The sequence below is a fragment of the Engystomops pustulosus genome, chromosome 6 (assembly GCF_040894005.1).
Source record: "Engystomops pustulosus chromosome 6, aEngPut4.maternal, whole genome shotgun sequence".
In the NCBI taxonomy this organism is placed as follows: domain Eukaryota; kingdom Metazoa; phylum Chordata; class Amphibia; order Anura; family Leptodactylidae; genus Engystomops; species Engystomops pustulosus.
The window spans coordinates 144,382,784-144,409,750 of record NC_092416.1 but is presented as its reverse complement, the minus strand read 5'-3'; the positions used below and the strand labels follow the sequence as shown (position 1 = coordinate 144,409,750).

Here is a 26,967-nt window from a genome sequence, read left to right as displayed (position 1 = left end):
AACAACATACTACGCTAGCCGTGCGAATATTTTCTTCCAGCGGCCCGCTGGAGACAGTGGCGGGATTGAAGAAAGAAAACTGCACAAAGGGAGTTCTGAACAGTGGTCTAGTCCTGTCGGAGGTTCGAGTGCTATACAAATCGTGGATAGACGTTGCCCTTCCCGTCACAGTGAAAGCAGGGATATATCCCAAAAAAAGGAAGGATGACTGAACACTTTGGAGCTCCGGTCAGAGTTACTTTTTATCTCATTTACAAAAGTTTTTTTGGGACTATTTTATTTTTTCTGGATCAGTCCTGTGGCCATTTTCTGTAGCTCCTGCTTTGTGAAGAGTGCTGCACAAACGCTTTTAAACATGTATATAAGGGTTCAGGGGCTTCATCATGAGCACCTAGAGGAAAGGGTACAGAAAGCAACCCCTTCAGACAGAAGTCCATTTGTCCTGACCTGAGCAGAAGGATCAATATTTAACCATATGGTCATTCCCAGGAAACCCAGGCAAAGACTCCAGCTCCTTTTTAGGGACCCCAGTACACATGGGTAAATATGCTTGGAGTAAATAATGAATGCATACAATGGGCACTATGATGTGGTGGTGTTGTGTCCACATGACATCATAGCCTATGCACTGCACGGACCCTTACACTATGAGCCGCGACACTGCCACGTCATAGTGATGCCTCCGGGCCGGAAGACGGAGCCGGGGCTGAGGAGAAGAAGCCAGAAGGTGAGTATAGATCTTCTTTTTTTGGGGGGGGGAGTTGGAGGAGTTTATGTAAAGGGTGGGCATCTGGGGTAGACATTTCATTAAAAGGGGCATCTGGGGTAGACAATTCCTTAAAGGGGGGATTTAATGTGGACATTTCATTTAAGGGGGGCATCTCCAGTGGACATTTCATTTAAGTGCACATATGCTGTGGACATTTCAGTAAAAGGGGACCCTGCCGGTGGATATTTCAGTAAAGGGGGGCTCTGCTGAAGGACATTTCATTAATGAGGTGCGGCTGTTGCTGGACATGTTATTAGAGTAGCGGCTGCATTTCCTACCCTAGGGCTTTTACTCTAGTCAATAACTTTTCACATTTTTTTTGGGGGGGGGGGGGGTAAAATTAGCTTATTAGCTTAATTGGCTTATACGTGAGTATTTACAGTATAAAGGGGAGTCCAGTTGCACAGCACAGAGGCCGGGCCAGCCAGGGGTAGCATCCACATCTCTTACACTGTCTGGGAAATCTGGTCTGGATGGTAGTCTGGGTGGAGGGTTTTATGCAGTTAGAGAATGTGATTGGCTTTCCTATATAGGCGGGGGATGAGTAGGTTTGAAGTTGATCATTTAATTACTTTTATGACCAGTACAAAATATAGGATATAAGGATATAGAGGATATAGATTATAGAATTTTCCAATATACTTTCTGTATCAATTTCTCACAGCTTTATAAATCTTTGCTGGCTGTCAGTGTATGGGAAGCTTCATTGTTTTCTTCTGTTGGACAGAAATCCATCCATGGTCATGTGATGTCGCACAGCTCATTAGTATCACAGAGCTCTGTGTTATAATGAGCCGTGCACCTGTGTGACATCACATGACCATGGACAGACTTCTATTCAGTGGAAGCAATCTGTAAAGCTTTCCATAGACCGACAGAAAGCAGAGATCTAGAAAACAACGTGGAATATTGTATAACATTTCACATACAATATCAATTATTTGCTGAAAGTGGACAACCTTTTCAACTACTTGGCCTATGAGATTTAAGGCAGTGGTTTCAATATTTTTCTTATATTACTCTACTCTCACAAACAAATCCATGGAAAACAAATATAACCAGTGTTTTGAGTACAGCAAATTTTGAACAACTAGGCAACTAGGCTCTACTTTTTCCTGTATTATACTACACCAGACTATATATATATATATATATATATATATATATATATATATATACACACACACATTGATGTAAGTAGCTGGATCATATAATGAAGACTGAAACAAATCATCAGCGCCAGGAAAACACATCTTGCTGCTGAAGGTCACAAAGACCTTGAGGAATTCCATTTCCCAGTGAATGAAATATGTCTCCAGGAAAGAATCCCAGCGCTTGTCCTACTGTATCTGCCGAGTGTAACAAAGACTTTAGTGATGCAACTAATTACAAGATTGATGCCAAATAAACTCACTTGTGTAATGTATCTTAATAAGTACAATGTTAGCCTGACTCCAGACATCATATCTCTGCCATAGAACCATTTCTCTGCACACATGAAGATGAAGTATATGGATATATGGATTTTTTGTCACGCTAACACATTATGCTTGTATTATGTTAGATAATGATTAGTAGCTGACTAACAAACACAGAAAACAAATAGCCTAAAGATGTCATATATGCTAGATAGCCATCTATCCGCAGCTATTTATCCACATCGGTTTTCCAGATTTTCAAGGAGATTTCAGAATTGACAATTTTGGGCATCATAATTGTTTTGAAATATATAATATTAGAAACCCCTTTCTCAAATCTGCACCCCTCAAACTATAAAAAACAGCTTTTAGGAAGATTGTAACCCTTTGAGATCTTCATAGTAATTAAAACAAAATGGAGGTGAAATTTAGATTTGTTTAATTTTTATTAGCAATGCCTTTATTTACACCTAAAATTTATGCATTCAAATCTTTAAATTTGTGATGCAATTTCTCCTGAGTATGGAAACACCCCACATGTGGATGTTACTTGTTGTATGGGCGCACAGCGAGGCACAGAAGGGAAGGAGCGCCCTGCAGCTGCCAGTTTTGCCTTACAGAATTAAGCAGTTTTTAGTTGGTTCATTGGCACAATTTTGTGAGCAATAAAATATTTGTTTTTCCATGAAGGTCACCATGTGAGGACTTATTTTTTCAGGATGAGATGCATTTTCCAGTGATGCTATTTTCAGGTGGCTATGCCCTATTGATGAAAATGTGTCAACTTTGTGTGGGGAGAGTAGAAAGAACATCAATTCTGTAAATGATTTTTGAAATTTTTTTTGGTGTTCACCATATTTCCTAAGTTAGATTTTATCTTTATTCTATGGGTCAGTATGATTACAGCAATAGAAAATTTCTATATTTTTTCCTATGTTTAACTTATTTTGTAGAATGAAACCTAATACCGGCAGAAGAGTGGGGACAAGATGTCCGGCTCTCCAGGCCGCTAATTAACGTCACCTCCCCCTCCCAGCATGGCAGAGGAAAGTGTGGGGATGTGCATAATTAGCAGCCCAGAGCTAATTATAAGTTTCAATTACAAGGTGAACCCGTTGTGTCAAGACTAGAGGAGGACAGAGCCAGGATCAACATCTAGAGGAGGGGAGGTGAGTTTTAAAAAAATTTTTCTAATGGTTGATTTCTGTAAAGTCACCCTTCTATATTATGATCCACCATATATTGCCATGTCAAGACTTGCAGAGGACAGTGCCGGGATCAACATCTGGAGGAATGGAGGTGAGTATTTGGAGGGTTTTTTTGTTTTTTTCTAATGGTTGATTTCCTTTAAGGTACATTAGGTACCTTGTAACAATGTCAGCACTGCGTTCAACTGGTCATTAAAAGTAGTAGTTACAATCAAGAAAGCAGACGTTCAGATGATATGTCTTTTAATGGTTTAATAACAGAATAGCATAATGGAAGCCATATACTGATTGCAGGCCTGAAATTATAAGGAAAGTGTGATGGAATAGCCCCTCCTGCACATGCAAGTCTATAGAAAGTGATGGAAATAATAAAAGATCATAATAGAAACCAACAAAGGAGAAGCAATGATCTTGACTTGATTCAGCCATAATGAATCTTAAATTTCCGCTAAAACAAAGTGTCAGTAATTCTACTGCAGAGGTTCTTGGCTGCCCTCTAATTGTTGAAGTTTGTGTGTATGGTGATTATGGTATATGTGGGGTGGTAAGTATGACAGGTTCCAGCCTTGATGTCTCCTACATGTTTTTTCTGGTGAACGCCACCTACCATACAAGTAATAGGCTTGTATCTGTACTATCTGTATAAGATATGAAGGGCGCTAATTGAAGTTGGTATGAGTAACTCTAATAACAGATTTACAGCATTGCACCAATCTCAGCTAAATACATTACATTTGATCTCCTAGAGAAATGCATGCCAGATATTTAATATTAGGAATATTAAAATGATGTTTTGTAAGCTGCGGATAATGAAGGAGATGGCAAGTTTTCCAATCTTATCTTTTTTAATCTGCTGTGTCTTAGGCCTTTGCTGCACAGAACGTTTGATAGTAGAAATCTCAGGAGAGTGATTCATTATCATCACATCTGCCAGGATCCGAAAGCGAGCCAAACTCCTACAAACCCAAATAAATCAGATTCTGTGAAAGTCTCTGGATTAAAACGTCTCAAGCCCAAAACTGTTTTTTTAATGTGTAGCAAAATACAGGAGGGCTTCTAGCTAAAGAAGAGCTGTATATATTACATGGCAAAATGGAGCTCTGCGTCCGCTCGCTGGGACTCGGCTGATATTTAAGAATGCACGGGTGCCTGCTAACATTATCAGCCGATGCGTTATCTGTCTGATTAGCAGTGACATATACATAATTAACCAGAAAAACTAAGAGAAGCACTGGAAGCCCTAGGAGGGAAAGCAAAAAAACAGAAAGCGGAAAATGTTAACATAGGAAGAATAAGATAAACACATCGGGGCTTAAGAACAGAGCTGACAAATAAATCTTTGTAATTCGTGCTGCAAATACAGAATATTTGGCCAATGCAGGAATCAACCCTAGTAGTTTCCAACTTGAGTTGTCTTCTTCTGTATCTATAGGTTACAATATGAAGGTTGTAGCCTGGACTCATTGGAGTATTCTCTCAGGGGGGAGGGGGGGGGGTAGTCAGACAATAGTAAGGCCCCTTCCACACTAGCGAGTGTGATGCGATGAACTCGCATCACACTCGCAACGCAAGCTGCCGGGAACGCACGGCCCGAACGCTGCACCGCGGGAGTGAACTCAGCATGTCAGTTCACTCCCGCGGTGCAGCATTCGGGCCGTGCGTTCCCGGCAGCTTGCGTTGCGAGTGTGATGCGAGTTCATCGCATCAGACTCGCTAGTGTGGAAGGGGCCTAAGAGTATTATATCCATTTTACTACAGTTTAATAGTTAATGAAGTGCAACATCCCCCAATGGGCCCTAGCCTTTTCTTGGGGTCTGGAGGCAGCCAGGGCCCAGAATACCTGTCTGGCTGGTGTCTGGCTAGTGCGCCCTTGGGCATGCTGTGGTTACGGTGCTTGGTATGGGGACCAGAGGGCTGACCCACAATCTGGCAGGTCTCCAGCAGGTGGTGTGTGCAAGAAATATGGAGGGAGAGGCTGATGCAGTGGTTTTTCCCTGGGGCAACCCCTGAAGTGTACGCAGGATGAATCCCTCGGTGATGGATGGGGAGCCTGTGATGATAAGCAGCCTTTTCCAGGGATTAGATGGAGGCAACGTTGTGCAAAGCAACTTACACTTCATTTTAATCAACTTTCAACAACAGGCAATGGACAAACGGTAGGAGCAGATTCAGCAAGCTGGAGCTTCAGCAAGGGTCATGGAGATAGCAGGTTCACAGGAATGTTGTATACAGCCTGGTAGTAGCTTCAGGTTGGGCTGGTAGAGACAGAGCTGAGACCGGATGGTGGTTCTCTGCTCTGGGGCTGAAGTCTCCGGACTTGCCCTGGGTGCTATGCAGTGGCCTGAGGCACCTCTGGTTCCTGGTATTAGGACACTGGCTGTTGTAGCACTGAAATGCGCTGTTCTCTCTTTTGCTTTCATGTGCTCCTAGATGGAGTCTCTCACTCCGACTAAAACTGCAGACTAAGACCTAAGACCATGTGCTCCCGCCCACTGGGGGTTTATATACTCCCTTGGTCCGGTGGTAGCACTCTCCAATCAGCTTCCAGCTTGCTTTACAGCATCCATAACATTCCCCCTCCGGAAATGGAAGTTCTGTATCATACCATCCAGTAAAGGGTGCAACCATGATCCCATAGCATGATCCCACAATATCTGCTGTTAAACAAATCTATAACAGGGTACCCAACTTACCATGTGGCATTCAAACTTACCATGCACAATAGATAAGTGTCACCAAAACCTACCAATCCATCTATTAGATGTGTCCTGACTTCCCTTGTACCAGATATCAAAGAAAGGAAAGTTCAAGCTCTTACATCTGAACATATCCAATGCCTTCTCCGCAGAGGGAGTTGCCACTGGAGATGTATGCTAGTGGCTTACCACCTTCTCCCCATTCAGAACACATGGCTAGCCTAAAATTTTTCTTTCTCATAAACCTATCCCATATACAGACAGTCCCAAACATAGAGGTGTTGTCTGAAGGTGGAAAAACATGGTTGCTTTCAGTGCAACACCTGACCATTTGCATGCGGCTGAGTTGTAATACCAGCACAAACCATGGTCAGGTGTGGCACTCTTTTAGGAAAAACTCAGCAATGTGGACAACCCATTTAAGGGCAACCGACTTAGAGACAAACCTTTGTTACAAACAGACCCCTCTATCCACTGTGACTTCTGGTCAATCTCTCTGTATGCTGCTTATTTGCTGAACTTTAGCCCCAGGCTGCAATGATCAACTGTAATTGTTATCGAAGGTGTCTGCATTAAAGTTTTATAATCCTGACAACTCAAAATTCTGAGAATCTAATTGTGACAGCGACCAACTTTTTTTAACCTTAAAATAGACATAAAAACTGTTCTGACTTACATGCAAATTCATTTTAAAAACAAACCTACAGAACCTATCTTGTAAGTAACCCGGGGACTGCCTGTAAATGTGTTTCTGTTTGGATTTCTAATTGATATATCGGCAGGATTCATTTTTATGGTTCAAAAGATGGGAAAGAGTCAGATGAACACTCCAAAATATATGGATCTCATGACTGATTGATATGAACTTTTTGAGATCAATCAATATATATCTGATAATGTATTGTATGATGCTTAATTTTTATAGTATAGTGGAATAAGGGGATGACGTAAGTGTAAACTCTGTAAGAGGGCCCCCTACTATGAATTAGGGCTCCTACACACCAACGTGTGCTGCCCGGCCGTAACCATACGGGCACACGTCAGGCGCGCTGGAGAGGAGGAGAATCGACCACTGCTCGCCCCTCCTCTCTCCATTGAGAATAGAGCCACACGGCCATTATAATGGTCATAGATAGAGCATGTTCAATCGTTTTTGCGGCGACGGCGTGGAATGATGAGCACACAATGTGCTCACCGTACCGTGCCGGGCGCCATAGACAACTACGAGGGACGTATATGCGGCCGTAAATTTGTGGCTTTATATATGTCCCCCATACGTTAGTGTGCTTGGAAACTAAATTGTACTTATAAGTGGTCCATAAGGGGGCATGTACAATGTCATTTCACCATAAAACGAGTCCAGAACTTTAAGTTAATGGTAAGTTATATTTTACATTTCGCATAGTGCTTCCTATGATGAAACCAACATACCCCAAACGATCATGTCTCTTTGACTGTTGACTATTTTTTGCCTCCATATTTCAATACAACCAATGTTTTTGAACATTCACTTGTACATAAATAAGATTCCAGGATATGGTAACATCTCTATATCTATGACCAGCATAACTAAAGCGAGTGGCAGATCAATGTAGACAGCGAATGAGTTAATCGCCTCTGGCAGGCAGTGAAATCACACAGCTGAATTCAGAGCATTCTCATTCAAGGCTGCACCCATCCTCTCACTGCCATGTCAGACCTGTCTATGACTAGAAGAGATCCGAACAGCCATTTCAGAAAGATTTCAGTTTAGATGCATCTACCACTCGAGACACACTTCAAACTATGTGACAGAACCACCCCAATCTTTTATTCACCACTTCAAAAGCCAGGAAGCCTTCTGCACCACGGTGTCTCCTGGCTACCGAAGTGGAGCGGGAATTCATTTATCAAAGCAAAGATGTCACTGTACCCAGTGCAACCTTCACTATGGCACATACTTGGCAACAAAGACAACTGAATGCAAGATATTTAATTTGTCAAATGCATTACCCCAATCCTCTAGATAGTGATGCCATTACATGGTAAATAGTCCCTGTGATAAGTCCTATTCTCGTAAATTATTACTGTTAGCCGGAGCATCTGTCTATCTTGGAATAGTGTATATCAGAATATACAATACTGCATCTGACAGGGGTAGGCCAACAGGAAACTTTGTAACTTTTAGTGAGGATTCTTATACCATTTAGCATTTTTGTGATCAGTCATTTGTGAGTAGTGAACAAGAAGCAGATATCCCTCAGGTGGGTGCATTGATATAATCTAGTATAAAGTCTACCTTACCATCTGTCCAAATCATTTTCCGGCAATGTTCCCAGTAGGGCGGCAGATGATGGAAACTGGTCCCCCACTGGTTAGCAAAAGTCAGATATTATATAAGGTCATATCACTTTTGGCTGTGGATTTGGCTCATTGGGATTTGACTTATGCATTTAAAGAGGTCCTTACACTAACTACACCAGCTTCAATGCTTTACATTTTAGAATACGTGCAAAAATAAACAGCAATAGGAACTACTCTATTTTTTGAGTCTTGGGCAGTCGACTCATGCACCCTTGTGTATGAGCCAATAGAAGTGAATTAGGACGTGTGTTAGCAGTAGAAATGAGCTAGCACACATCCTAATTTCTACTTCATGTTCGGGGGGGCCTTAAAGTGTAACTATTTTGATTTTAGCAAATTATTATATGTAATTCCCCCTTTAAAAAAAACCCAGAATAATGCCTACTTTGTGCTGCTCATCCTTTTCTTTCCAAAGTTATGGCATTTTCTGTTCTGAAAGTGTTGGACAAAAATCTTTCTTACCAGAGGTGAAGTGGGTGGAGACTAATGTCTGACTGTCTATGCCCTCAAGCTGAGGCCAGTTAGCTTGCCCAAAGATCCCATGATGCTTTGTGTTCTCTCTCAAAGTAATTTAGCATTAAATCCATTTAGTTTCCCACAAGTAAATCCACTGAACAATGCACAGTACACAAACAGGATGTATATGGTGACCATCACATGGCGGAGCAGGGGACATGTAATAAGTGGTTGAAATCATAAGTAAACCAGTTACATGAAGTCTTTAGCATGTACTGTGTGAGCACTAAGGGTTAGTAGCTTATCTGCACAGTGCACAAAGTGCCGACTGCAAGGTGGGGGAAGGGCTGCAGCATCAGGTGCAGAGAGAGACAGAGAAAGGGGAGATCTTGTACCTCACTATTTTTTGCAGGATGCATCTGTATCCACAGTTTTGAACACATCCAGCCTGCTACATACACAGAGAGACATGACCTCTTCTATGACCAGGGAGCAAGGAATGAGGTCAGTTTTACTTTATAATAATCTTTTGGCAGTATGTTGAAGAGAATACACTGTGATTTTAAAGGAAACCTACCACTGCTCGCATGATGAAATCGTGCGAGCACACCACCCTGTAGGCTATTTAATACTGATGCCGGCACATACTTTAGTTAGGCATGGTGATCTAGTTTATTTTAAAAACTATTAACTTACATATGTAAACTAATCATCCAATTGTCGATGCCTTCTGATCATTAAATATTCACGTCTCCTTCTTTGTACCCGTCCTCCTTCAGGTGCCAAGAGCCGTGACATCACCAAGCTCTCGGCACTTATTGCGCATGCACAGACACTAACTCTTGTACAGCCGGCCGGCGATAGGTAGCGAGAGCTTGGTGATGTCACGGCTCTCGGCACCTGAAGGAGTACAGGTACAGAGAAGGAGGCATGAATAATTAACGATCGGAAAGCATCGTCAGTCGGATCATGCAGGGGTAGCACCGGAGGGCTAATTTACATATGTGAGTTAATCCTTTTCTTTAGCTAAGCTAACTAAAGTATGTACCAGCATCAGTATTAAATAGCCTACAGGGTGGTGGGCCCTTTAAAAATGCCTTTACTATGTCTGTCCAGTAAGCCATTTATGAGAAATTCTTGTTTCAATCCATATGCTAATGAGTCAGTTTGTGCATTAGGTCATGTCCTCGGCACTTGGAGCACTGGTATTCCTGTCTAGACCTTCTCTGTCAGGAGATTTGTTATGTGAGCAGCATGGACAGCACTGGAAGAAGAGGCAGTTGATTTAAATGGGAATAGCAGGTTGATTATACATAAATAGGAATAGCAATGCTCGGGGTGCTGTGGGCATGTCCCGGGTGCGCCAACTGCCCATTAGAATATGCATTTAAGTGGAAATTTCTCACAAATGGATGAAACGATGAAAAGAATTAATGAAGCTACATTGGAAATCATAGTGAATTTCTCTGCAACATGCTGCCAGGCAGATTGTAACACTTGGAGGAGGTGGTAGCAGCAAATAAGGAATTTATCATAAGAAGTGAAAAAATCCTGTGCAATCATTGAGGAAATGTATTATCCCCCTAATGCTAGTGTTCTGTTCAAAAGTTTTATTCTTTTATCTGCATCCTTATTTCTGCCTGATTTTTCATCATTTATCCATAAAATAATGACTGAAATCTATTTCCATCTAGATTTCATTGCAGGCGCACAGACGGCAGGAGGTTGTGCATTATTTATGATGTCATAAAATAAGTGTGATGCAGGGGATAACAGCACCATAGAAGAAAGATTCCTCTCACTGTTTAAAGCAACCATAATTTTCTATGTATAAAATTAAAACAGTGAAGTGATTGTTATGCTAATTACTGTGCATATAGCTACTTTAATACCCAGTGATTAAAGGGGTTTTCCAAGAATATGGGAAATCCCAAGGGAGCTAAGGTTGGGGGGAGGGGGGACAAAGATCACATACTTGCCCCACTCCAGTTCCCACATTACTCTGGTACTGGTACTGGATTGGAGCCCTGCGTCCGACCAGAAGTTAAAGTGGTCTCAACACCTATTTCATCCGAAGACTGGCCTCCTTGGAAAAGGAGACAACTGTAAAGTGGAAGTCACATCCATTGTCCGGCAAGTTATTGGATGAAGTGTGTCTCATTCACCCCGGAGCTTCGGGTGGGATGCAAGGACCAATATTGGAAGTAGTAGAGAAACACATGAACCAGGAGCCGAAAAGAGGCTTTTTTTTTTCTTACCCTAAACCCAGCCACTGTATTACCAACCACCAAGGGTGAAATGTAGAAATAAAGAGGTTGCCCAATAGGGAGTGGGACCTTCCTTTCATGTTTATTAAGTGCCATGTGGTTATAGCTTGCAACAGACAGTCCAAACACTGACAGGGTGCATATTCGTAGCGTTTAAAAATGCAATGCAAACGCCCATGGGCAGGGCTCAGCCTGAACACTTTTGCGTTGCAGTCACCTTTTTGCATACACAGTGCCCGAACCAGCGATGTGCAAAGAATAGAGACAGCGGCTGGTGAAGAAACATGGGAGCGCAAGCAGCCAGTCAGAGGCTGCTGTTGGGTCTGTCTAGATCCAGCACAGCTGAAATCGTGACAACTGTCACTATTAGGCTAAATTCACACAACTGTAGGGGGATGTATATATGGCCACAAGCTTGCGGCAGTACATAGGCCGGCAATGGGCGCACTGAGCGATACGGTGCAGCAGAACCGTACAGCTCCATACACTGGGGAAAAGATAGGATATGTCCTATCTTTACATGTGTTACGGCGCCATGCATCATGTAGCCTTAGGGTGTCCCTTTTTACCTGAAAATTGGGCTGCACAGCAACGCTAATTACAGTGGAATAGTTAAATGTAAAAAAAAATGTAGGAAGATACTTCTCCAAATTTACATATATTGGCATATATTTAAAAAATTACATTAAAAAATTTACCCAAAAATGATTTTGCCCCTCCAGTCATTAATGTCATTCTCTAAGACACAAAGATACCTCAAAACACACATGTGATATATCAAATTTTGAGGCTTAAAGTACATAACAATACAGACAGTCCCCTACTTAAGGACACCCGACTTACAGACAACCAATAGTTACAGACAGAGCCCTCTGACCTCTGGTGACCTCTCTGAATGCTTTACTATAGTCCCAGATTACAATAAGCAGCTGTAAGGTGTCTGTAATGAAGCTTTATTGGTAATCCTTGGTCCTATTACAGCAAAAAATGTTTAAACTCCTACAATTAAAAAATATACAGTTTCGACTTGAACTCAAATTCAACTTAAGAACAAACCTACAGACCCTATCTTGTCTGTAACCCGGGGACTGCCTGTATTGTAATGTCTGTTATAAGATAACATTTTGTTACATTCAGCAAAAAATAGCTCAAATATAAAATACATATATTTTATACTATTTTATTGACTTTTAAGCCTAAAATTATTATAATAAGAAAAAATCTATATCTAAAAATAAAAATCCCCTTTCTTTCCAAATATTTGAAAATGTTAGAGCCAATAAAGGAATACATACAAAACATTTGAAGGAGCTAATTACCCTGGTCCTAAACTGGTTAAACACTAAACTGTTAATAATGAATTGCTGGTCGCTTTCGTCCTCATTACATTGTTTATGGCGGAAAAAATAACACAGGCTGCTGCGCTATTTTTTCTAGTATTTGCCTTACAAAATTCAATGTTAAAAAATGCCAAAAAAAAGATGCTGACAGTATCCCTTTAAGTGGTCGTGTAGTAGCGCAATCTGTCGGGAAATAGGATAGAGGATGGACAGGTCATCCCCTCTCTACATGCATCTCCCAGCTCTACACATACAAATTAATTGACTGTTATCACAAATAACACATATTAAAAAGGTGATTTTACTGCAAGGAAACAAAATTAAAATTCTATTACCGTATTTTCTCTCGCTGCAACAGGGGACACTAATTGTTTCCTGTCAGCTAAACCCATTATTTTTGATTACAAAGTTATTTAAATCTCACGCTAAATAGATTTACATGGATATTTTTCACAAAACAATTATGTTGGCTGATGGGGCCAAATATATTTAATGGAAATGCTCTTCAGCTAAGAAATGGGACAAGAAGCACATTTTACTATAACTGAATATTTTTTTCCCCCAAATAATAGACAATACAGATGTACATGGATAAAATGGAGATCAGAAATTGCCTGCGGGATAGCAAGTCGGAGTGTCATTTATCAGCCTGAAGCTTCTTGATCATCAGGAGGTGCCCAATGAAAAATGGAATAAAACCTAGAACATAACAACACAACAACCATTAATCATGTCTAATAATAGAGAAGTGAGCGGAAAATGTGATTGGTTGGGAGATTCCAACAAGCTGTGGAGATGGATAAGATAACTAGTGGTCTATACCTGCGGTCCTCATTCTATTTTTGGGTGCAAGATTTTGGCGCCGCTTTGGAGTTTCTATTTTTTTAACACTTTTTTTGGCGCTTTTTGTGGCTTTAAAAAGCTGGTGTAGAGAGTTCTAATCCTTTCAGTCCATGCGCCAATTCATTAATCCCACATGCGATTACATGCACCAATTCATTAATCCCAAATGCGCCACAAACTTGTATCCCACTGAAAAATATAGAACGGTTTTAGCGCCACCCAGCACTCATTATTTTTCTTCAAAGAATCTTTTTTAATCCAAACCTTTTTTCAAGCTTCAGAAAAAAAGGCATACCTAGAACAAACTGCAATTTAAACGGTGTGGATTAAAGAAAATTTCACAAAAACATTGTAAACAGACATACCGTATGCAGTGAATTTTATAATACACAATGGGGCAGATTTATCAAGCTGTCTGAAAGTCAGAATATTTCTAGTTGCCCATGGCAACCAATTACAGCTCAGCTTTCATTTTACCAATGCTCATGAATATTTGAAAGGGGAGCTGTGATTGGTTGCCATGGGCAACTAGAAATATTCTGACTTTCAGACAGCTTGATAAATCTGCCCCAATATTCTCTAGTGTGGTAAAATTAGCACAATAAATGCTATAAAAATCCCCAAAAAAATGTCATCAATGACGTTTCCCCATTTGTCCATATTTAGTTTCTGGTGATAATTAAGTGCTTATGTGAAACCTCAGGTGCAGATGTGAACTGGGTCTTTGTTAAGTTAAGTTGCAGAATTAATAATTCTCACCTGAAATCATCACCTCGCTGACATATTTATGGCACAAACCTGCACAACAATATTCTGTATGGAAATAGACAATGGAAAGTATTGGTGTGATCACAACTAAAAGTGATTATATAAACAGGGTACAACGGCCTTTCCCATGCTCTGCTGTTCTTGATGACAGTCAAATAGCCAGTATTTGTTCAGTATTTTTCGTCAGTATTTATAAGCCAAAACCAGGAGTGTATCTAACAGACTGAAGAGACAGAAGATATCTATGATTACGTTTATTTGTGCAGGTTCCACTTCAAGATTGACTTTTGAAAAACTGATGCAAAATATGGATCAAATACTGACTGTGTGAAAGTGGCCGAAATCGTTGATACAGATGACACATTTGAGTGTGGTTAAACATGACATATTTTGCAGCACAATCATCTACACAAATGCACAGACTAAAAGCGGATTTTACTGTGCTTTATGCTTTAAAAGGGATGCGGTCCTGAGTGATGACAGCAGTGTTATTAGGTAGCGCTTGTACCACAGTTGTGGCACTGCCAGGGTGTACCTGAAATCTGTACTAAAATGGAGGTCAGGTTGCTTTTTGAATGAAATCAGATAAAACTTATTGTCATAATTTAGGTTGTGCTGTGAGCTGCTATTTCACGAACTATCATGTATCAGCATTTTCTATGGCAGCACAGTTTACTCGAGCTCCCAGGCCACAATCTAAATTGGTCTCTTAAAATCTTAAAGTTGGACATGATATTTTGTGTGAGTAGAAACATCCATCTCTCGGCTCAAGGTGCTGCATAAGAGCAGATAGCTGCAGTGGGTCACCCAATGTCAGGTCAATTACATTACGACTCTAAAGTGTAGATTAACTTTAGCTGACATTTGTGTCAAGCCGTTTCCCATTCTCTCAATTACTTCTTACCAAAAGATAAACTGCGCCTTAGGTAAAGAGCTTCTGAAAGGATCCAAAATGCCACGTAGTAAAAGATTTCAGAAAATATGAGTTTACTCTTTGGATTTATACCTTATCCAACTCTACAGTAATGGTTGGTTCCATTGAAATAGTCTTAAAATACTTGAATGATCTAATCATACATCTTGCTCTTGGTAAAAAGAAAGCATCGCAAAGTTGTATGTAATGGTTGGGAAGACTACAATTTACAAGAATGATAGTGGGGGCCCTTCTCTTACCTGATCTCGAATCCTCTCCTGCTGACCACGGATGGCCAAGGCATGTTGAGGGTATTTGTTCTTCAGGTGATCCATGAAGGCGTCTCTCTTCCTTTCCATATCAGACTTCTGGAGATTGGTCAGTGCCTCCAGACTCTGGGCAGCAATCACAGTGTGCCGGCGCTCTGAAGTGTGCACCAAGCCCACATTAGAAAAACGTCTTGTCCCGTTACCAAGAGTACGGTACTCTCGGGGGTATTCAGCATCGTCTGCAGAGATCATGTGTGTCCCAGACCGGCTGGAATCTGCAGAAAGAGGTAATAGAACAGGAGAAAAACATTAATGAAATACTCATTTGTTAGACATCCATTGGGCCTACAGTATATGTAATTGTTTCGAGGATTTTTATTCTCAGTGGTATCAAAATGCATTAAACATGGATATAGGTCAGTCTGTTAAGGCATGAGAGCACTACTGACAGAAACATGGTTAGTCAGTTAAGTCCTTTAGGATATAAACATTTTTTTGAGGACAGGTAATAAATTCAATGAAGAGTTGGGCTTGATATTTCATTCACTATTTGGATATTTCATTTTTTTAGAATCACTTTATCTGTAAAACAATGTATTGCACAGTACCTAAAAACATGGTTATTGTTATTGAAACATTGTTGTACATAAATACATTACCATAAGCAAATTCAAATGACATTTTGCATGTAACTTTCGAACTCTTGAATTATACATGAAGAAAATGAAGAAAAAATATTTGAATAGCCCCATTTATTTTTATAACTCATCATTCACACATGAACACATTCATATGGTGGTTTGAACTCTGGCACCCTTGAAAATGAAAAGTTGGAAAAGTTGGTGAAAGATCCTCTTGTTCCTCTGATGGGAAAAAGAATCTGAGGCCCTTCAAACCTCTGTATGAGAGTCCAACATGTTAGACCCCCAACAACATTTAGTTATTATTTTTCAATAATAATAATAATAATATTTCTTTTACTATTTCCCCTGGCCAATCATAGCCATGACTAGCAGCTATAGGCATTCATTTGCTGGATTGATTGTTCTGCTGACAATCTGGCAGGCAGTATGTCTGGGTCGGGCGGCCGAACCTCAAACGCAGACATCAATTCCACTTATTTCTAGTAGGTACAGGTTGCTGTGTATTCAATTTGTTTGCGCTAAAAATACTTGAGAATCCGAACTATACTAAGGAGCAATAGAAGAAGGTGGACTACTCTGATGAAACATATTTTCTTTTACCTCACATGATAAATGGTCTACCACTGTTTTCTCTAAAATCTTTATGTAAACTCTCTCATTTGTGCTGTTTTAAGACCTCAATGTTATGTTGGTTTATCCTTGTAAGAATTAACACACAGTATAAAAAATATACTACTACTGTGCTTTTTCATTCTGCTTCCTGCTGGAGAGAGCAGTAGATGCTCAGCGGAGGCCATTAGTGGTTATGGGAGATGAATCCAACTTTATGGCTTGCATCCCCAGCCTCCGCTGAGTGTACATTGTGGGAGTTTCCCCAGTGATGTAACTGTCTAAACATGTAGACACCTTGAAGATCAACAGCAGCAAATCACTGCCTGCTGGTAAAACTCCCTCCTCCTGCCACGTTTAGGGGGAGTAGCTGAACCAGAAAATGTAAGTGTGTGCTCATACAATGGGATACGCTGCTGCCCCCCTATTGTTGTAATGAAACGCTGAGAATCGTCCTGACGTATCTTTACAACACAGGAAAAAATGAACGTGGATGTGAACATAGCCGTAAAGATGATAAATTAGATAAAAAAATTATGTAGATTTTATCGATGCAGAATTACTTTATCATACAGAACATGCTAAGAAAAACTAGATCTAAAAGCACATTCTGAATGAACACCTCACAGCTTGGGAAGAGATGTGCCCTGGGCTTTGTCAGCATTTTCTTTACACCTTCAATAAGAAATCTTGTAGGACCTAGCAAGATTTTCTTGCCTTTTATGGCTGCAATCGGATTTCAAGTCAACTCCACAGAAAAATTGTAGGACATTAAAGGAAGTAGATCTTTTATTCATCTCATAAAACTGTGTTTTGTATATTTTGTTACTTGCAAATGAAAGGTCAGGAAGTAAGAGCGCTTCTTACGGAGACTTTGCCAATTAAAGCCACTTTGCACGTATGTGGAGACTTATAGCCATTGATGCTCTACTAAGATATATGGAAATACATTTTTCATGATGGAAAACCATCCACAGGACATGTATACATTTTGGTGCAGGGTCCTCATTTTTTTGCTCACAATTTGTGCTCTAATTTTCAAAGGGATGTTAGATTGTGGCGCAAGGGGGTAAAGAAGTAGCACAGGAAAGAAAAAGGTTTCAACTGTCTCCATATTAAAGTGTGTGCCAAGAATTGCAGAAAACTAGAAGCACAGGAAAATTGCTGGATTCCAAAGCGGCGCCAAAATTGTGTATCCGAAAAAGAACAATTTGTGAGTGTTGCAGAAGCACCAATATGCTGCAACAGGAAGGGAAGAAAAAAAATATGCAAGTTTTCCATCTGAAAGTCAATAATAAATGCCCTCCTCCCTCTTTTACTACCTTGAAAGGCAGCCTCCTTAACATCAAGCATGACTTTCAGGAAGACTAATGGCATGATGTGGGATTAAAGATAAACCAGTATATCTATTCCAGAAGGAACAGATTCCCAAATTAATGCAAATGAAAAAAATGAATCATTTGAAGTTTTACAGTAGGGTTCGACTCTAAGGTTCTTAGGACATTTTAGAGAAGGCATTGTGGTCTTGTTCGGCCATTACTGACTAGTTTACATACCATAAAGAGTTGGAAGTGCCATGACTTTATCTTTTGCAGCAGCTTCCATATCTTTTATGGAGATATTGGCATTTGGCCAGTCCTGTATTAATTCCAACACATCCCTTGACAATGAAAACATGGCATAAAGCTGCCAATTTGCTTCATATCGCCTTCATGTCCTTATTTTCCCACACTGGCAATAGAGAGCATTGTTACCTCCTTCTTTTTACTGGTGACATTGAATTTCATTAATTTCAATAACCATAATAGTCAACGGTTTGTTCAATGGCTTGACCAAGAGCACGTCAGTGCAAAAATGCCAGTTGCCTTGTCTTGCCCCTTCCTCTGTATGGCACCTCTTCAATAAAGTTCTTGACGTCTACTGATGAGTGCCACACTCATCTCTTCCCTCTCAGGCCCATACGCTTAATCTCTAGTTCATCTGCTATAGATCTACCTCTTTACCCTGACATAAAGCAGAGATGCCAAGGTTTTTCTACAATGTTGTTTTTTCTGTCTGCTTAACCTTGATTCATTATTCATTTTAACAAAGGAGAAGCGGATTCATCTTTTCCTTTAATTATTTATCTATTGCATATCATTGATGGTGGGAAGGCTGGATGGGAATGTTAATGACAATCAGGATGATATGCATATATTATATATCATGTGTGATCAGAGAAGAGGAATCTGTAAGTTGTTTCTTTGTTCTAGGCCCTGGCGGGTTCCCGCAGGTGTACTCTTATTTAAGGCTGCCAGTAAATGAAAAAGGTTATTCCTGTATGATAATACCTGCCTATTAGGACATATGAATGTCATAGAAGAGGGTCCCTAGTAATGAGTAGTGGCATATGTGCTGGATTACAGTTTGTATGTTTGCTTGCGGTTGGTAAACCAAAACGTACTGGTAGGTTGATTAGATTATGAGCCGATTTGGACAGGGACCGATTTGGCAAGCTCTGTGCAATGCTGGGTAATCTGTGTGCGCTATATAAATAAATAATAATTATTATTACAGTGAAGATCACTGTATAACATGGCAGTCACTACGTGGACCATTTTCAGTACTTCAATTGCAACAAATTCCCACACCTGTTCTATACAAGGAAGACATAAACTATTACAGATGATTAGACATGCAGTTACAACAATACAGATATACTCAGCCTCCCTGACTGTATACATATGGTCTCCTAGATGTTTTTGATACAAAGAGAAGGATAACTGTACTGTCCCCTGCCCATGAGATGTTGTACTGAGGAATTATGTAATACAGAAGAAGACAACATCTAACATCTAGATGTATCTTGAAAAGTGGAAACCCGCACAGCAAATGTATACTTAGAGTATGTCTCAAACGGCCATCACACTCTGAGGCAATATGTAACCAGAAAAAAGACAAAAGGGAGTGTGTATAGGCCAAAAATATCTATATACAAATCTTTATTAATGTCACAAATGATAAACACTACAAAACATGCATATATATTGTTAAAAACACCTAAAACGTACAAATGTACATACAGTTTGACCCATGCAGATGACCACAATAGGTCTATGCATAACACATGACCCTATAAAGGCAATGTAGCCTGTTACTGCCCTGTGAAAAAGGTATCTGTAAAAGGGAACTTTTGTGGCACAGTGAAAAGTCCAAATAGACTATTAATAATTCCCTTAAACACCATGCAAAAAAATGATGTGACAGGGACCAGAACAAAACGGCACACTCCAGAGTAAGCAAAGATAAGTGGGAAGTATGAGGTTACCCATCCAAATGATAGACCAAGAATACAGCGTGTGCAGAGGGTCATGTGGGCAAAGAGTCCCATAAAGTAACATCTAGATGTAGTCTTTTCTACAGTGACATTGGTACAACATGCATAATCTAAGTCTAGAGTATGAAAGACAAGTGAGAACTGCTGTGATTGTAAATATTTTTTTCTGTCTTGACTGTGTCTTTAAGGACAGATATTACTCCACAACGGAGCCAATGTAATTGGCTTAAAAACCATAAAAAATACCCCAAAAAAGAGTTGTATAATAGGATCAGATGTGCAGGTGAAGTGCATAGTATTCTGTGAGAGGTTTTCCCATTTATTAGACAATAAGATTTCACTTAGATTTTATTCTACTAACAGATGTGCCAGGTCATATTAGAAATAAAAATCCCCTTGTGAAATAAAAGGCAGGAAAACTGAATATAGATACATACAATACCAATGCGTTTACCTGTAAAACATCGGAATCTATTTCATACTTCACATGCTGGATGTGGGGCATTAGTTATTTTGTCAATGATCATTAAATACAAGAGTAAACATGTAAGCTAGTACATCACTGCCTAGCACTTGCTGTGGTATGGTACATATGCTACTTGATGAGGCGGAGAAGGGAGGTTTATGTACGATGGAATAGGCATGCCCTTTGCATATGGTGATGCTGCAGTACATAACACATTATATACAGTGACTGCATTAGGACTAGATCACACTTCAGCCCTCAAAATCTGAGTCACACTGTGAAGCAGATGGAACCTGTTCAATATTTGTGTACTGGGGCTCAGTCATATAATCCCTGTCCTATGAGCCCGACATAAAAGTGCTATGTACTGGTGAAATATGGCAGTCATTGGATTTCTTTGAAGTGTGAAGTGCAATAATGGTGTTCACTGAGTTGTCCTTGTAATGAGTTTTCTTTTTCTAAAATGTTAGAAAACTGTACAAAGAATAAAATATATTAATATTGATCATCAACCATGCAATCTGATGGTATAAAAGGATTTTCCACAATGCTGGACAATTTTTATTAAAAGAAAATCTACCACCAGGAACAAGGATTGTAAACCAAGCACGCATACATGCTGGTGTGTGCCCCCTCTGACAGGATTTTCTATTCTTTTATCTTCTTATGCCCTCGTTTAAAAAAAAAAAGACTTTTAAAACGATGCAAATGAGCCCACAGGCTCATTTGCATAATTTTTAAAGCTGTTTGCAATATGGCTGGTGAAGTTCCGCTCCGTCATTTCTGATGTTTTCCTTCTCTTTCCCCTGGCATAACAATAATAAAATAATAATCTTTATTTACGTAGCACTTCTAGTACCCAGCATCTACAAATATGGACAATAAAACATCCCGGATATTGGGGAATGCTGGATCCAAAGTTAACTTGGAAGTGATAGGAATTTGGATCAATGAATAGACTAAAGAAATATGACTGATGCCAGGTCAAGATGTAAATACATCCTATAATCCCAAAAAACTCCATTCCCTGCATACAGAGAACTGTATACAGGCGGTCCCCTACTAAAGAACACCCGACTTACAGACGATCCCTAGTTACAAACAGATCTCTGGATGTTGGTAATTTACTATACTTTAGCCTTAGGCTACGATAAACAGCTATAACAGTTATCACAGGTGTGTGCCATTAAGCTTTATTGTTAATCCTGGTTGTTAAGACAACCCAACATTTTTAAAATCCAACTGGCACAGAAACCAAAATATTTTTGACTGGGGTTACAATGATAAAATATACAGTTCCGACTTACACTGGGGACTGCCTGTAATCACATCCCCTGAGCAGGTAACATTCATTTTATGGCTTTCTATTTGATATGATTATACATGGGTGGCTAGTGACTACTGTTATGGCTAGTGTTTAAACTCCAGGGGTGCCGTCTGCCTCAATTTCAGGCCGGCAATCCATCCATCTGTCGATGGCTGTTTTTGGCTATATTAAACTATTTTTGACTGGTGCTGATACCTGCCTATGTGACTTGCATGTTATGGGTAGACAGAGATAGAGAGATCTTCTGTACAACTATAATTTTGGTGTAAATTATCTTTAATGTAGTAATAGACATTTCTTATCTGTAATGCAGTAATATGATTTTTTTTGTTTTTGTTTTATATGTTGCATTTTTTACTGCTTTGTCGGTGTGTAAGAAAGTAATCTGTTCATTTCTATGTAAATGTAGTCTGATGATCCTGGGTTCATTCTGTCACATGCTATATATCTGGGCTGACAACAGCAACACTGTAACTGGACAACTGACTACTACCGCCATAGCCTCAGCCCAGGGTCCTGTTCCTTAAAATATTCCCTTTTTTATTATAACAATATGGTTATTTTCTATGCATCCTGCTCATGGCTATTTTATATACAATCCCCTCATGGCTATTTTATATACAATCCCCTCATGGCTATTTTATATAAAGCCTACTCGCCCCATATTGAATTCATTATATACAGTCCCCTCACCCCTATGGATTCCTTATGTACAGCTTTATGTGGGCCCTCCCAGCAGCTCTGGGCCCTGGCACTTGCCCAGACATGCCCAGTTCTGGCGCCAGCCCTGCCTCTGCCCAACTATACTATACACTGTTATCAAAAACTCCTTAACATATCAAGTATGTGACCCATGTAACTTAAGAGTCTGACCCAGGCCCGGCGCCAGCACCTGGCTAACCCGGGCAAGTGCCGGGGCCCCGGGGTACTGGAGGGGCCCACGGATCTCCCCGGGTCAGCAGGACATCTGCCCCGCTGCCCGGGAGATTCCTTTCCTCTCTCATTGCGATCTGTGTCCTCCAGCATTTGCACTCACTGCTGAAGGCTGAAGGACCTTTGATGATGTCATGGTCACATGACATGCCGGGGAAAGCAGTAACAACACGGAGAGAGCTGCATCAGGTGAGGGGGAGACATGACAGGGGCCAGGGAGGGGGTCAGTGTGTATACAGGAGGGGGTCAGTGTGTATACAGGAGGGGAGGCAGTGTGTATACAGGAGGAGGGGGGGGCAGTGTGTATACAGGAGGGAGGGCAGTGTGTATACAAGAGGGGGTCAGTGTGTATACAGGAGGGGAGGCAGTGTGTATACAGGGGGAGGGGGCAGTGTATATACAGGAGGGGGGGGCAGTGTGTATACAGGAGAAGGGGGGCAGTGTGTATACAGGAGGAGGGGGGGCAGTGTGTATACAGGAGGGGGGGCAGTGTGTATACAAGAGGGGGTCAGTGTTTATACAGGAGGGGGTCAGTGTGTATACAGGAGGGGGTCAGCGTGTATACAGGAGGGGAGGCAGTGTGTATACAGGAGGAGGGGGGGCAGTGTGTATACAGGAGGGGGGGCAGTGTGTATACAGGAGGGGGTCAGTGTGTATACAGGAGGGGTTCAGTGTGTATACAGGAGGAGGGGCAGTGTGTATACAGGAGGAGGGGGGCAGTGTGTATACAGGAGGAGGGGGGCAGTGTGTATACAGGAGGAGGAGGGGGTCAGTGTGTATACAGGAGGAGGGGGGCAGTGTGTATACAGGAGGAGGAGGGGGGCAGTGTGTATACAGGAGGGGGGCAGTGTGTATACAAGAGGCAGTGTGTATACAGGGGGCAGTGTGTATACAGGAGGGGGGGCAGTGTGTATACAAGAGGCAGTGTGTATACAGGAGGAGGTGGGCAGTGTGTATACAGGAGGAGGGGGGCAGTGTGTATACAGGGTGCATTGTGTATACAGGAGGGGGGGAGTGTGTATACAGGAGGGGGGGCAGTGTGTATACAGGAGGGGGGCAGTGTGTATACAGGAGGGGGCAGTGTGTATACAGGAAGGGGGGCAGTGTGTATACAGGAGGGGGGCAGTGTGTATACAGGAGGAGGGGGTCAGTGTGTATACAGGAGGGGGGGCAGTGTGTATACAAGAGGCAGTGTGTATACAGGAGGAGGTGGGCAGTGTGTATACAGGAGGAGGGGGGCAGTGTGTATACAGGGTGCATTGTGTATACAGGAGGGGGGGAGTGTGTATACAGGAGGGGGGCAGTGTGTATACAGGAGGGGGGCAGTGTGTATACAGGAGGGGGCAGTGTGTATACAGGAAGGGGGGCAGTGTGTATACAGGAGGGGGGCAGTGTGTATACAGGAGGAGGGGGTCAGTGTGTATACAGGAGGGGGCAGTGTGTATATAGGAGGGGGGCAGTGTGTATACAGGAGGGGGCAGTGTGTATACAGGAGGGGGGCAGTGTGTATACAGGAGGGGGCAGTGTGTATACAGGAAGGGGGGCAGTGTGTATACAGGAGGGGGCAGTGTGTATACAGGAGGGGGGCAGTGTGTATACAGGAGGGGGCAGTGTGTATATAGGAGGGGGGCAGTGTGTATACAGGAGGGGGCAGTGTGTATACAGGAGGGGGCAGTGTGTATATAGGAGGGGGGCAGTGTGTATACAGGAGGGGGAAGTGTGTATACAGGAAGGGGGGCAGTGTGTATACAGGAGGGGGCAGTGTGTATACAGGGGGAGGGGAGGAATGTGTACACGGGGATGGGGGGGGGCAGTGTGACTACTGGAGGGCGGCCCATAAAGGGGCCCACTAGGGCTCTGTCGCCCAGGGGCCCACTAAAACCTGGAGCCGGCCCTGGTCTGACCCCAACCCTAAGGTTGGCCCAGTGCATTGAGTAAGTGTCTTTCCATGTAAGTATAGATTTCCTGATTAGCCAACTGGTTCCTAATCGGGTCCTCTAAACCCGACCTTTGTTAGAGATAACTCAAATATTGAGATCATATGGAATATTGAGAATTCATGATCTGTTCACACATTGCGGTACTGCACAGTGTGCACTGTGGCTGTGGTGTTTATGGGATCTCAGGGCCCATAGTTATGAGGGCGTAATCTACCAGTAAGGGTACCACTGGGCTGCTGGGTCTTAGTCCTTGCTGGTTTTGTATCATGGCGGCGAGTAAAGCCATATGATACTGTAAAGGGAAGTGTCTATCCATGTACGTAGGTATTTGTGTATGTAGATATGTATGTGTGTGTATATATATGTATACATATATATATATATATATATGTATGTATAAAATGTCCCTCTGTCATATTCCATTCCCCTGGGAAAGAACACACCTGCTTTCTTACTCAGGATATGGTGAGGGCAATCTCACACATCTGTATCCTTGGACAGCAGGATGTCAACCCCCTTTTACTATGGGAATGTCACTCAAACTCTCCAGGGACAGTTATCTAGAGACACTTCACACCTCTATGCCAGGATGAAATCCGGGATCTCTGTTATTCCCACCTGAGGGGGGGCTGGATGGGTGACTAAATACACACCCTGTATTGGAAATACAGGATAGGAAGGGATATACATCTGTTGTCCACCATCTTGGGGAAGGGACAGTGGAGAGACTTATAAGGGGATGTTAGTGGAGGATAGAGGAAGAAAAATCTTCCCTACAGACCAACTAGGAAAGGAGAAGGAATCTGCCATCACCACCAGCTAAGACACTAGAGCACCTTCCCGGATTTGGCTGAGTACCTGTATCTCTGTACCCCAACTCCCCTGTTCTCTATCTCTCTGTACCCCAACTCCCCTGTTCTCTATCTCTCTGTACCCCAACTCCCCTGTTCTCTATCTCTCTGTACCCCAACTCCCCTGTTCTCTATCTCTCTGTACCCCAACTCCCCTGTTCTCTATCTCTCTGTACCCCAACTCCCCTGTTCTCTATCTCTGTACCCCGGCTCCCCTGTTCTCTATCTCTGTACCCCTGCTTTCCTATCTACCTAAATCTATCTCTGTACCCCTGCTTTCCTGTCAATCTCCCTGTCCCCCTTCGTTCTCTGTGATAATAGGGATAGTTAGGTGTGTGGATTATTATATTGTGTGTGTGTGTTTATATGCATTGTGGTGGGTTGGATTCTGTGGGTTTTGTGAGTATTGTGATTAACATTGTATACTTTTAGTGTGTTAATAAATATTATTGGTATTAACCCTGAGTGTGGTAAATTATAGTGTACAATACAGAGACTAGAAACAGAAGATATAGAATATAGTAAACAGTACAAGGAAGGTAGTGATACTAATCGTTATACTGCATAACAATTTATAGAACTACCAGCGTCCTACAACATTGGCGAGCCAGGCCCGACTGTTAATTAATTTGTTCTTATGTGTTCATTAAGTTAAGCTGCTTTATACTGTGAACTAAGATAGGTAGAAGCACGGACAGGTGACATTGGTACACGGTGTAGTGTGGTGTCATACTGTGTGCAAGGCCTTGAAGTTCGGACAGGTAACACAGCTGTGCTTGAGAGGACAAGAAAGAATTAATAACAGAGAACCTATTTTAATTTTTTTTGTGTACTGTTTTATGATTATTAATAATTTTCTGTTTCTTTTGCAATAAACTATTTATGCACGGGACTATTGCTAGAAGAGTCACAGGGTAAATTGGACGATTCATCGCAGATCCTGCAGCATCAACGTCAGTGTTCTTCAGGAAAAGTTCAGCTGGTCGGTGAAAGGCATCCAGTTAAAGAAGGACCTTTTTCAAGCAGCAGAAAGACAAGAAGAACAAGAACAACCAAGATGACCACAGAACAGGTAGGCATGGATTTTACTACACTGAAAGATTTATGTAAAAATAGTACATTCACCCCAGTACCACCCACTTCTTATAAGTCAGGAGAAATGTTATGGTCTGCTTTGTTAGATCAGGCATATGCACATGATAAGGCATATATAAGTAAACGCAGCGTTTTTAATAAAACGTCCAAACGGCTTCAAATGTTGGCAAAATTAGTTTACACTTATGAGGATATCATTTGGAAGCCGGAACATGCTGAGATGCTTGCAAACACAAGAAAGACAGAGGAAGCAGTCCCTAAGGGCAACTTCCACTGCCATTGTTGTGTAGAGAACTGTAAACAGGTTTTTACTTTAGAAGCTCAGTTAGAAGAAAAGGCCCAATGTACAATTGAGAGAGGCAAGGAGATTTGTGTGTTGGAATCTAGACTGTCTGAGAAAGATAGTTATTATTCTGACATGGACAAAGAACTTATAAGATTGTACACTGAGAACAATCAATTCAGAAACAGATTGGCATCAACTGATGCAATGATA

General features: G+C 41.5%; 1 protein-coding gene across 8 annotated transcripts in view; it reads right to left on the bottom strand.

The window, feature by feature from the left end:
* SRCIN1 (SRC kinase signaling inhibitor 1) overlaps nt 1–26,967 on the bottom strand; it is a 269,365-nt gene that overhangs the window by 93,341 nt on the left and 149,057 nt on the right. For all 8 annotated transcript variants that reach the window (XM_072111574.1, XM_072111569.1, XM_072111570.1 and 5 more), the window contains exon 2: nt 15,282–15,565. In XM_072111574.1, coding sequence (XP_071967675.1) covers nt 15,282–15,565 — 284 coding nt within the window. The remainder of the gene's footprint in view (nt 1–15,281; nt 15,566–26,967) is intronic.